Raw genomic sequence first — 13,102 nt, forward strand, 5'->3', positions numbered from 1 at the left:
CCTTAAATAATAGAAACCAGATTTTATCCAGACTACCAAAGCACCAGCTAAAATCTACATCTTCTAGCTTTCCAAGCAGCTACATCTGGCCAAAGAGATGTAAACACAGTCAAGTCAGACAGTCTCCTGTCTCACTCAGAGTAAAAGCCCAAATCCTTATGGGTCTAAAAGTCCTGGGTCTTCTGTCCCCAATCCCCACCGCTCTATGATCTCAACTCCTATCATCCCTTTGCTAACTTTGTTCCAACCACATTGGCTGCTGTTCACGGAATGTTTCTTCAACTGCATGGCTCTCTCTCTCAGCTCCTTCAGGATTTAACAGTGTCACCTTCTTAGAGACATCTCCTTGACTAGCTATTTAAATTTTTGATATTCTTCTCCCCAGCACTCCTGGTCACCTTTCTCTGCTTTGTTTCTCTGCACTGGCACCAATACTATCTCATGCACTAAATATTCATCCATTTTTTCCTATTTCTCTCAACTAGAGTGCAGGTTCATGAGGAAGTTATCCAGTTTTATTTACTGCTCTAGTCCAGTGCCTGGCAAGTGGACAAATGTGGGACTTCTAGAAAGCCTGCTTAAGAGCAAGTGACTCAGCTGAAAGAATGCTCATTAGTCCTTCTTTTTTTTCCTTCTTTCCTCTTCACCATAGTCTGAACTTAGAGATGATGACTAGAATTCCAGTCTCCATCTTGGATCCTGAGATAACCATGAGGATGGGAACCATGTCCTAGCATGGTAAAGCAGAAAGGCAAGAGGAGCCAGGGTTGGGGAAGGGGTCACCTCATCATCCCTGGATGACAATCTCTAGATTTCTTTTATAGGAAGGAGAATAAACTTCTACCTCACATAAGAAGCTGTGCTTTTGGGTAATAGCTGGGCATGTCTGTCCCAGAACTTTACACTGTCAGAGAGTCCTTTCTTCTCTTCTCCATAATCGCAAAAACTCCTACACTTTTCTTTTTTCTTTTTTTAATGTTTATTTATTTTTGAGAGAGGGAGAGACAGAGTGTAAGTGGGGGAGGGGCAGAGAGCCAGGGAGACACAGAATCTGAAGCAGGCTCCAGGCTCTGAGCTGTCAGCATAGAGCCTGATGTGGGGCTCAAACTCACAAATGGTGAGATCAAGATCAGATGCTTAACTGACTGAGCCACCCAGGCACCCCAAACTCCTACACTTTTCAACGCCACCTTCTCTTGAGCAAGTTTCCTGTACTTTGCCTTCTCTCTGGCAGAATTCTGTTTTTATTTCCTGAATGATAGCATGTGTGGCATTATCTTGGTAGGTTGGATAAGTATATTTCCTTCCAGTGGATTCTGAGTTCCTAAAGGACAGGAACCTTTACCTATTCTCTTCATAACCGTGGCAATTAGCACAGAACTTGGTATTGGAGCTGGTTCTGTTTGGCACACAATGGACGCTTAATAAATGGATGCTGAATTGACTGGCTGAACACCCCAGGGCTTGGAAAATCCACAGTCACATCAATGATCGCAACTACAGACTGTATTTTATAGTTACTCACATGTCAGAGCAAGAAGAGCTCATCATTCTGAGCATTATCACATTAATGAAAATGACAAGGGTAATGATAATGATGATAGCCCCTTACAGAGGAATATCACGTTATAATTTTCAACTTACTTTCCAATCTGTTATCTCATTTGTGCCTCACAATAGCCTCTGCAGCAGGCAGGGCCAGGTGTGCTCCTGTTCAGGTTACAGATGAGAAATGTGGTGATCAGAGAGGCTAAATGAGTTTCCCAAGCCATTCAGCTGGTAAGAAGTGGAATTAAGACCAAAATCAGGTCTTTAGTCAGCCAAACCAGAGCTCAGCTGTGAATGATAAAACTGTAATGACTGAAATATCATTGTGATAATAATAAATAAACACCAAGCCCAAAATGGGAATAGCAAAAGAACCAGCTTCTTTTTGTCCTAATAGATAAGGAACATTTCTAAACACTGTAATAGCAAGACACTGAAAATAGCAATATGCACACGCAACCAGTAAGGAACTGGTTAAAAAGATTGGATTACAGCCATCCACTGAAATACAAGCAGGCTTTAAAAAGAATTGCAAAAGTCTTTGAATACTGATATGGAAAAATGATCAGGATCTATCATTGGACAAAAACCAAAAACAAAGTAAAAACAAACCCATATGACAGATTAGTACATATGGTGTGATCTCTATTCATATAGAACAGGGATCAGCAAACTATATCCCACAGTCTCACTGCTTGTTTTTGTATAAAGTTTGTAATAAGGTTTTACTGGAACACAACCTCCCCTATTTGTCTCAATACTGTCTATGGCTCTTTCGGCATTACAACAGCAGAGTTGAGCCGATGTAACAGAAACTATGTGGTTTGCTCAGCCTAACTATTTACTGTCTGGTCCTTTATAGAAAAAAAGTTTTCTAACCCTTGTTATAAAATTCACATTATTTTATTTTTATAAAAAATATCTGGAATAAGATAACAAACTGTTAACAATGGTGCTCCAGGGGATGGTAGTAACGGTAGGTGTTAAGTGTTTAGAGTACCTCTTACGTGCTTCTGTATTGTCTGCATTTTTCCAGCAAACACATTTTATTTTTAAAATAGGCAAAAAATGAAGGTATTTCCATTTTGAATTTAAAAAGAAAGACCCATTCTGACAGGTGTGATCATTGTAGCTTTGATTTGTATTTCCCTGATAAGTGATGTTGAGCATCTTTTCATGTGTCTGTTAGCCTCTGGATGTCTTCTTTGGAAAAGTGTCTGTTCATGTCTTTGATGAGTGGATAAAGAAGATGTGGGTATACAGTTATTTATTTATACAGTGGAATACTACTCGGCAATGAAAAAGAAAGAAATTTTGCCATTTGCAACAACATGGATGGAAACAAGGAGGGTATTATGCTAAGCGAAATAAGTCAGAGAAAGACAGATATCATATTATTTCACTCATATGTGGAATTTGAGCAACACAACAGATGAACATAGGGGAAGGGAAGGAAAAATAAGATAAAAACAGAGAGGGAGGAAAACCTTGAGAGACTCCTAAATGCAGAGAACAGACGGAGGGTTGCTAAAGGGGAGATGGGTGAGGGGATGGGTTAAATGGGTGATGGGCATTAAGGCAATCCACTTTTCGGGATGAGCACTGGGTGTCATATATAACTGATGAACCACTGAGTTCTATTCCTGAAGCCAAGACTACACTGTATGTTAACTAACTTGAGTTTAAATAAAAAATAAATAAAATAAATAAAAAGAAAGACCCATGGCAGTGGTGGTTCCTGGTAGTGGTGGTAGTGGGAGCAGTGTGGAAACCTGGTTGCAACTCCTTGGCCTGTAGTGTTCCAGCCAAGGGCTTAAAAGAGAAAACAGGTGCTTTTTAGTACCTTCTGGTAGAAGCTGACCTTGGTCTTTCCTGAGTTATTTCAGGTTCTCCAACACAGGCTTCAAACTCTTCTTCTGAACTTCTTCAAACTCCCTCTGTCTGAAACACTCCCCCAACCCTGTTCTTGCACAGTGGGCTTCTTCTCAACCTTGAGGTCTGTTTAAATGATGCCTGCTGGGCAAAGCCTTCACCTTCACCAACTGCTGTTCTGAGGCAGACTCCCCATTTCTCTTTCTCAGCAGCTTGCTCTTTCCTAACTTCCGCTTCTTACTCCTTGTTGATCTATGTATTTGTTGTCTGTTTCCCTCACTCACCTTTATGTTATCTTAGGGACCATGACCACTGTGCCCACTGTCATAGCCTCCATATTTAGCACAAGGTGCGGCATGAGGTGAGAGCTCAGTAAGCAGTTTTTTGAGTGAGTGAATGGCTTCCACACTCATGCACGAACATGCTAGCCTGTCCCTGCCCAGAAGGGAGCCACCACACCTGCTGGAAAATGAGAGTAAAGCTCTGCCTCCCCTCCCCCTGACCCACCACCACCATTTTCCGATGTTTTTGGCTTAGGGAAAGACAGTAAGTCTCTCTGGGACTCATTTTTAGTAATTGTATCAAAAAAACAAGATCCTCCTTATTTTTCCCTGTTTCCTTCTAGCAAAGGGTAAAGCTACCCAGGTAGCTGAATTCAGATGAGAACACCTCAGAGCAGTCTTATAAAAATCCACAAATGACATGATTGCATTCAGAATCATCTAGAAGACCTGCCTAGAATGACACAGACATCACAACCACCTTCCAGCAGCAACTGAAGAGAGACACCTACAAACTCTCCCATCACTGCCTTATAATTAGGTGAGTCTCCAAGATCTCATTGGTAGCATAAATGTCTACCTGTCTGGTTGTCACTGGCACGTGAAGTCCATGGAGGCAGGAACTTTGTTTTGTTCTCAGCCCCTATAACAGGGTCTGGCATATAGAAGGTACTGAATAAATATCTACTGTGTGAACAGAAGAGTAAAAATGCATGATCTGACTTTGCCCCTTATGAAGAAGCCTAATTCCATGACATTGGTCAATGGATGCTTGCCTTAAGCCTGGTCAGTCTTCAAGTCCTTTGGGATTTGGAACTGGGACACAAACTGGGAAATAATTCAGAGTCAAGAGTGAGGCGGACATACTTGCCCTAGTGGAGGCAATGACCATTAATCTGCAAAAAGAGGATGAAGCAGGGAGGAGACCAAGTGGTCCTGGAGACAGGAGCCAATCTCAACCTTCGACTCTCCCTTCCTGATCTCAATCCCTTGGAAGTTTATGAAAAATATATTCCCTTTTTGTGTTATGTTAGAGGGGGTTTTTGTGATGTGTACTGTTAAAATACAGAACACTTTTTGGCTTAAATTATATTGGCCATTACTTTTCTTATAATAAAGTTTCCTTTCTGTCTCAAGTTGGTTTTGAATGAGTTTTAGGTCTTTGCATTTTTACCCTCCCCCCCCTTTTTTTTGCTGAATTTGGTCTGAGTGGGTTTCTCAGTTTGAAACTCAAGGATCCCGGACTCAGATGTGACCACACTGTTTCTGCTTCCCACTTGAGAAGTTGGCAGGATGTGGGGCAAGGCCCCTGGTCTGTGTGCCTCTGGTCAGAGGAGGGGTTGACCTCAAAGAGTGGTTGCCACTGGGCTAAGCTCAGCTAAGTCCAGCAACATCTCTCTATGTGGCTCCTCTCATCTCCCAATCCAGGACCCTGAAGCCACAGCCCCCAGGAGGACCCAAATACTCAGCATTAGAGGAGCCCTAAATCATCTCATCATCCTGGGTACAGTGTGGTACTGGGTAGAAATCCCCATATTCATGGCATCCTGGCTGTGGTCACCTTTCCCCCATCTGCTCCACTGAAGCCACAGGCTAGAGCCATACTTCCAGGTCTGGTTTCCCAATGAAGCCCCTTTCACTTCAGCTGGGGAAAGGGGTAGGCAGTACTCTCTGAAAGACAGCATTCTGCCTCTGGAAACAAGATGGCATATAGATGGATGAGGCCAATTCTTCTCTTCCTAAGGATTCAGACCTGCCTCAGTGTGCAAGTCCTTCGTGGGCTACGTCTCAGTCTATGGTGTTCTATGGACTTGCAGAACACAGCGTCTAAATTCTTTGCCATGGACAGGAGACATATATAGGATACACATACATACACGTCACCAATATTCATGTTATAAATATTTCACGCTCATACGTATATGTATGCAGAACACCATCTCCCACTTTATATCTTCAGTAAACAGAAAAGGTACTGACTGCATTCTACTGAAAAGAAAATGAAACAGGAAAGAAAATGTACTGACTGCATCATACTGGGCTAGCCCCATGAGGAAGGCTCCAAACCCTTCTCTTTTCCAAACAAGAGCAGAACAAATGAAATACCCATTACACAGGAAAGAAGGCAATTGGATAGAGAAGGTGGATCAAAGTATGTGCCTACTACCTACTGGCATTGGGCCCTGTGCTAGGTGCTGTTCCTGTCCACTACCCTCACACCACCTCTCCCATGTAGTGTGCTCTCCCTCCTTGATGGGTGAGGAAGGGATGCTCAGGGAAGGTAAGAGACTTGCTTAAGGCCATACTGTTAGTAAGTGATGGAGGCTACCCCATAAAGATATTGAACATGGGGGGATATCATCGAGGCCATGGGATCTGGTAGCAGAGTAGATCCATTCCAGGAATCCAGAGATCTTGGGATGTGGAGGAGACCATGCGGCAAGGCAAGGGTCCCACAAAATGGGATGCCTGACCAGCGGCTGAGGCCATAGTAGAGAAGGGACTAATATTAGGGAGTGTGCCACCCAAGAAGGAGGGAAAGCTGCCTCAGGCCTCACCAGGTACCTCCTGCACCAAACACGCGCATTTATCTTGGTGTTTGAACCACAGATGCTAACAAGGCGGCGGAGGGTGCATGGGTGGGCATCACCTCTCCCCTCGTCCCAGTGATTGGCCTCTTAGCTGCGTGGCTGGCTGAGATGGCAGCCTGGAAGGCCTTATTCCTTGGGGCTGTGTTTCAGAGCTGGGGGCCCCTGTAGATGTGGTCTTGGGCCAACAGCTGAAAGTGGAAGGGGCTTCATTGGGAAAGAGGCCCTGAAAGCGTGGCTCTAGGCCGTGGCTTCAGTGGAGGGGATGGGGGGAGAGATGCCTGCAGCCAGGAGACCGTGATTTCTACCCAGTAGCTTACTGTTTCCACAGATGATGATCATCTCATCATGGGGTGACATGTGGGGTGACATTTTGGAATCTCCACCAGGGAGAAGACCCCAGGTAGGACAGGTTGGAGGTGGCTCAGGTGGTTGCTAATGCTCGTCTAGGGTTAAAAGACATCATTTGCGGTGGCAACAAGTGCCACATTTGTGTGACTTTTTCTGGTCACGTTCAGCCACTTGCATGTGGGTGCGATGAAGGATGCCATTTTGCAAGGCTGCAACAGAAGGGCCAGGGGGGCAGGGGACTTGAGGGTACTTCTGTTCTTTCTGTAAGTGTGATGCAAGAGGTGAACAATAAGAAAAGCGAAGATGACAATACAGCAGCGGGGGTGGCGGAGTGACAGGTCCCAGTCTGAGTCTAAGTTGTGCTGCTGTTAGAATTCCACACTATGTGACTGTGTTTGTTCTGATGTAGGAGGATTCGGGAATGGGAGGTTTATTGAATGGCAGGCGTCTGCAGGAAGAGAGGTCAGCAAAATATCCATCATCTCGGCCAGCCCCACGGGAAGGGAAGACCACAGCAAAACATTCTCTACTTTGTGCACGAAGTATCTTCTAGAACCGTACCTGACAAATAGCAGACAAGCGATAGTTTTGGGGATTTTGATGTGTTGATGGATGTGAAGTACTTAGGACCACACTGGCGGTTGGTAGTTGCTAAGTTAGCTATTGTTATGATTGGTGTTATTTGTGAGCGCATGTGAGCTATTCCCAGCAGTTGCCAGAAATGTGTAATTAAGGAACACTTTCAAAGGTTGCTGAGGTCCTACACTATGCAAGTGGGGGACATGAGCCAGAAACTTTTTAAATTTTAACAGGTAATATGACCCCATTTGTCCACACAGGCTGATGAGGCCTGGGTGAACTTGGCTGAGAGCAACAATAACAAAATCCATCATCTCTAGAGTATCTGTAGAGTGTTCAGTACCTACTGGGCATTGTACTCATGCATATAATATGGATGTATAAAATATCTTTTAATTTTAACCTTCTGCAATGTAATTATTATTACCACCACTTTATAGATGGAAGAATGGCTTCCAAGAGATAATAGCCTGCCAAGCTCACCAATCAAGCAAGAAGTGGATCTAGGATTTGGATAAAGGCGTCTGGGACGATTAGGGAAGAAAAGGTCATGAAGACAATAACAGGATAGAAGAACTTGGAGTGGCCCAGAGCCTGGAGCCACTCTTACTATGGCTGCTGCTTAGACATTATAGGGTGCCTGAGACGTGCCAGGCACCGGGCCAGGGGCTTTGCTGCACAGAATCACTGATCTTCACAGCATTTCTGTGAGGCAGGGATTAGGCCACCCTCGTTTTATGATGAAGGAATGGAGGTTTCAAGAGGTTACAAAATTCACCCAAGGCCACACAACTGCTAACTAGCAAACATGAGCCCAGAACCCAGTTCATCTGACAGTCTAGGCTCTTGACCAGGTAGTGAGCGAGGCCTGCTTTTTTTTTTTAATTTTAATTTTTTTTAATGTTTTATTTTTTGAGAGCGAGAGACAGAGTGTGAGTGGGGGAGGGGCAGAGAGAGAGGGAGTCACAGAATTCGAAGCAGGCTCCAGGCTCTGAGCTGTCAGCACAGAGCCCGATGCGGGGCTTGAACCCATGAACTGTGAGATCGTGACCTGAGCTGAATTCTGACACTCAACCGACGAGCCACCCAGGTGCCCCTGCTTTTTTGTTAAGTAGATGCTTTTTGGAACACAGCCATGCCCGTTCCTTTATGTTTGGTCTTAGGCTACCCCAGCAGCAGCGCTGAGTAGTTGTGACAGAGACCATATGCCTCACAAGCCTAAAATATTGACTATCTGGTCCTTTAAGAAAACATGTGCTGACCCCTGCTTTGACCTCTATCCTGTTCAGCTTGCCTTAATTCAAAATACAATGGCAGCAAAAGAATGGGACAGCTGGAGGGGTGAGGGTCGGAATCAGGAAGTATCAGAAAGGGTCCAGGCTATGACAGGGTGCCAGAGTATAGCCAAGAAGCTGGATGAGCCGTCCACGTGGACACTGAAGTTCCCGGGATGGTGGGAGACTTTGAGGAAGAGAGGAAGACTGAGCTTCACATCAGAGCCTCTGTGAGCTGTTAGGTCTGGACAGAGGTTATAAAAGAAGAGCAAGGAATGACCCTCACAGAAAAAGGACAGAAGAAGAGCAGAGATGTGGAGATAGAAATGAAGTGTGAGAAGAATGCCAGCCCCCCACTTTCTCCAAGGCCTGGGGCACATAGGTGGGAAAGGCTAAACCACCCGCAGGGCCGCAGGGAAGGCAGGGGCTCTCTGCAGGTTCAGTGGCACCAGGGCCGGCGGAGGCTGCTGGTGACCCAGCCCAGGGCCCTCCTCACTACCCCTCCCCTCTGCCAGTCTCACTGGCCCTGCCCTCACTACTCTCTGCCACCAGGGCCCTACCTGTGTAGTCGATGACGAAGCCAGCACTGCTCACGGACGCGTCACTGCGGAAGGCGAGGAAGAGGCTGTTGCTGCTGCTCTCAATGCGGGCTGGAAGCTGGGAGCCATAGAAGCTTCCTATGAGAGGGCTGAGGGAGTCCCGTCCATCGTAGATATGGAGGAAGTCATAGCCTGGCTCCAAGTTAAAGCTGGGGAACAAAAACATCCCACCCCCACCCCACTAAGGTCAAAAAAGGCTCATACTGTGCCTTAGGCTCTCAACCAAAGGATGGGGCCTCCCAGACAGTGAGCCCTTCACCCCACCGGCACCCAATTCCTGACACTTCCTGGCTAGGGGGAAAATGGTAAAGCCCCATGATGGCCTCCCAGTCAGGCGAGGAGATGGAGAAGTCAGGCGTGGGGGCAGAGGAGACAGGTCCCAGAGTTGGTGTCTGGAAACCAGGAGCTGAAAATCTAGCAGCCTCTTTCTGCACAAATATTTTTAATTGCAATACACTTGACATACAATATTGTGTAAATTTAAGGAGTGTAACATGTCCACTGGCTACATTTATATGATGTAATATGATTGCCAAAGTAGTGACAATTAGTCCCTTCATCACGTCACATAGTTATCACTTCTTTCTAGTGGCTGGAATAATTAAGATCTAGTTTCTCAGCAAGTTTGATGATTGTAATACAATATTGTTGTCTGTATTCACTATTCTGTGCGCACAAGGGAAAATGAGTTACCAATTCTACATACTGAGTGGTCAGCTAGAGCAGTCCACTTATTTGCCTCTGATGTTCTCTGTAATGTGCTATCTGCACCTCCTTTTCCAAGAGCAAAGAGTCACCCAGGGAGTCATTCTCAGGCAGGAAGGGGTCCATTCTCATGAAGAGCTCGGCTTCATCCCCTTATCCCCAAGCCAGTTCTCAGCTCTCCTTGGGATTCGCAACCATCCCACTCTGGCACCCACAAGCATGCCTCTTTCTTGGCTATTTTGACTCTTGCATGGGAAAAAATCCATTTGAAAAAACTGTCTTAGTTTGGCAAATTGAGTACTAGAGTTCTTCAGTGTCATTGATCCCACCGGATTGGCCAGAGTGAAAATGATGGGAAATACCAAGACTGGAGAGAACATGGAGCCACTGGCGCTCTCGGGCCCTGCTGGCAGGAGGTAAATTTGCTCAGCCGCTTGGGTATACTGTTTCACAACACCTACTAGATCTGAACATATGCCTGCCCTGTGATGCAGTCAGTCCAGTCTTAGGTACGTATGCAACAAAGCAATGGACACTAATCAGGTGTGCAAAGATGAAAATGACAGAATGTGAGTTGGGAACAGATTTCTGATGCAAACTTGTTTAGAGCTGAGCCACGGGCTGTGATACTCAGATATTCCTTTTGGCCCAGCTAAGAATGAAATAGCAGTTCTACTCTTTAGCTAAGACATGTGGCAGAGAGAGGGGACCGTGACATCTCTAGGACAAAGTGGGTTGGGCTGGCAGGGGGATGGGATGGGGATCCGAAAGTTACAGGGGGGTGGAGCCAGATGTGTATTGGCCTCCTTCCTCCATGGCACCTCGCACTGGGGTCAGCGGCAGGGTCACACCACCACTTCTAGGTGGTATGGTCTTCTTGCTCCCATAATTCAGCTTCCAGCCAATGTGCTTTTTCCCAAGTCACCAGGGGAGTGGTTTGAAGAGAGCCAGTCTTGGTCACAGATGATATCTCTGCCACTTCCTAACTGCCTTCTGTCTGTCCCTGCCTTCCTTCCATCATTGTATTTTAGCTGCGCACTCTCAATGTGCCAGGCACTGTGCAAGGTGCTCGGGACACAGGGATCTATCAGATGACACCCCTCCTTCAAGATGGCGATAGGGCCAAAGGAAGCAATGGATGGGAAGACAACTAAGCAAAGCATGAGGTCTGTACAGGCACATGGGATCACAACACAAAGTTCCTTGGGGAGGAGGAAGTGAAAGCTTTCGTGGAGGCCAAGCTGGAGGAAGTTTTGGGAGATGCAGAGACCCTTAGTAGTTGGACAAGGAGAGAAAAGGAAGTCGCCAAGAAAGGAGAAGCAGGGGTGAAGTCACAAGGGCAAGAAATAGTCTTGAAGCTGTGGGTAGTTCAGTCTGGCTGGAGCTCAGGGGTTAGAATGGGGTTGGGGCTGGGGGGGTTACTGAATGGAGAGGTAGGCAGAGGCCAGATAGATGGGACTGAAAAGTTCAAAGTTTTTTTTTTTTTGTTTTGTTTTTTTACAGCTTAATGATTTATTTTGAGATAGAGAGAGAGTGGGACCTGAGGAGGGGCAGAGACAGAGAGAATCTCAAGCAGGTTCCGCACCACCAGCGCAGAGCCCCATGTGGGGCTCAAACTCATGAACCATGAGATCACGACCTGAGCTGAAATCAAGAGTTGGATGCTTAAGAGACTGAGCCACCCAGGTGTCCCTCAACATTCTGATTTTATAGGATGGAGGTATAACCACTACAGGATTTTAAAATAAAAGACGTATCTGTTTGTGTCTTCGTTTTCAAGTCGAGGTATAACTCACACCCCATGAAATGATCAGCAATTAAGTATACCACCCTATCGGTTTTGACACATGCATGACAAGACCCAGGATGTTTCCAGCGTCCTGGAATGTTCCCCTTCCCAGTCAGCCCTCCCTACCCTGAGAAGCCACCACCGAACAGAATTTTATCACCATAGACTTATTTTGCTGATCCTAAAATTTCATGTAAGTGGAATCATACATTATGTCTTTTTTTGTATCTGTTTTCTTTTGCTCAGCATGGTATTTTTGAGATTCAGCCATGTTGCCTGTATCAGTAGTTCATTCCTTTTTACTGCTGAGTAGCACATTATCATATGTTCAAATGGAAAATGAGGTGGCTATTTTAGCATTTTCGCCAGACAAGGTCACTTTGACAGCCAGCTCGAGAAGAGGTTGGCATGGGAGGAAGATGGGGGCAGAGGAACCAGTCAGGAGAGACTACGGTAGTAATTTAGTTGAGAAATAATAAGGGTTTCAAGCAAGGCAGTAGCTGGGAGGCTGGAGAAGAGGGGAAAATGTGAGGAGAATTAAGGCCGCACAGGCTCCAAGCCTTGCTCACTAATGGAAGGAGCAGGGCAGGTGCATGATGGCGGCACTCCCTAGGGGTCAGAAGAGAGCTCTTCTGAGGGGAGAAGTCATATGCTTAGTTCTGTACGCGCTGCTGCGGGTACCAGACCTCCACCAGTTGGAAATGGGAGGCTGCAGCTCAGAAGACAGTCTGGGCTGTGGTTGCATGGAGTCTCCAGGTTACAAGAGGAGGGTGAAGCCATCGGAGCAGATGGGCTGGTCCAGGAAGGAAGTGTGGATGAGGAGGGGAGAGGCTGGAGATAGAGCCTGGCCAGGGAAGGGGGCCACGAAAAGGAAGCCACAAAGTCACAGAAACCTGGAGAACCAGAAGGGAGGAACTTCACAGAAACCAAGGAGAAAAAGCAGGGTAAGGATGGAGGGAGCGAGCGAGAAGTGCCATGGGCTAAAACATGGAAAGTTCCATTTTGTGCGGCGACCAGGAGTTCGCTGGTGTCTTTTATCAATGGAGTTGCTAGCGGGACCGTGGAGGCCAAACCCAGATTTCAGTGGTTGGAGAGTGAACAGGTTGGAGGAGGTCAGGACGGAGACACAAGCAGAGATGATTCTTTTGAAGAGTTTGCCTCTAGAGGGATGAAGGAGACCGTGCAGGAGCTGGATGGGGGAAAACCTGAGAAAAACTTGAGCCTGTTCCCCTCTAGGGAGCGTGATGGAAGGGGCCAGGTGGCAACAGAAGGGGAAAACACAGGAGAGCAGGGGAAAAAGGATCCAGAGAGGCCCTGCTTTCTGAATCTCAACACCTTCGGAGGTTAAAAAAAAAAAAAAAGATAGAATAATAGCTACTTCATCAATTATCATAAGGATTAAATAAGATAGTATGTGTAAAACCAAAGAGCACAGCTCAGGGCACACGGGAGACATCCAATAAATGCTAGTTTCCTTCCTTTGGACTCCTTCACCTTCCACGGAATGGAGAACTCT

General features: G+C 46.1%; 1 protein-coding gene across 1 annotated transcript in view; it reads right to left on the reverse strand.

The window, feature by feature from the left end:
• The window catches only part of CSMD2 (CUB and Sushi multiple domains 2), a 543,771-nt gene that overhangs the window by 134,922 nt on the left and 395,747 nt on the right, over nucleotides 1-13,102 (reverse strand). Inside the window, 1 exon segment of the mRNA XM_043573327.1 lies at nucleotides 9,054-9,241. Coding sequence (XP_043429262.1) covers nucleotides 9,054-9,241 — 188 coding nt within the window.

Source organism: Prionailurus bengalensis, chromosome C1 (assembly GCF_016509475.1).
Source record: "Prionailurus bengalensis isolate Pbe53 chromosome C1, Fcat_Pben_1.1_paternal_pri, whole genome shotgun sequence".
Taxonomy (NCBI): Eukaryota; Metazoa; Chordata; class Mammalia; order Carnivora; family Felidae; genus Prionailurus; species Prionailurus bengalensis.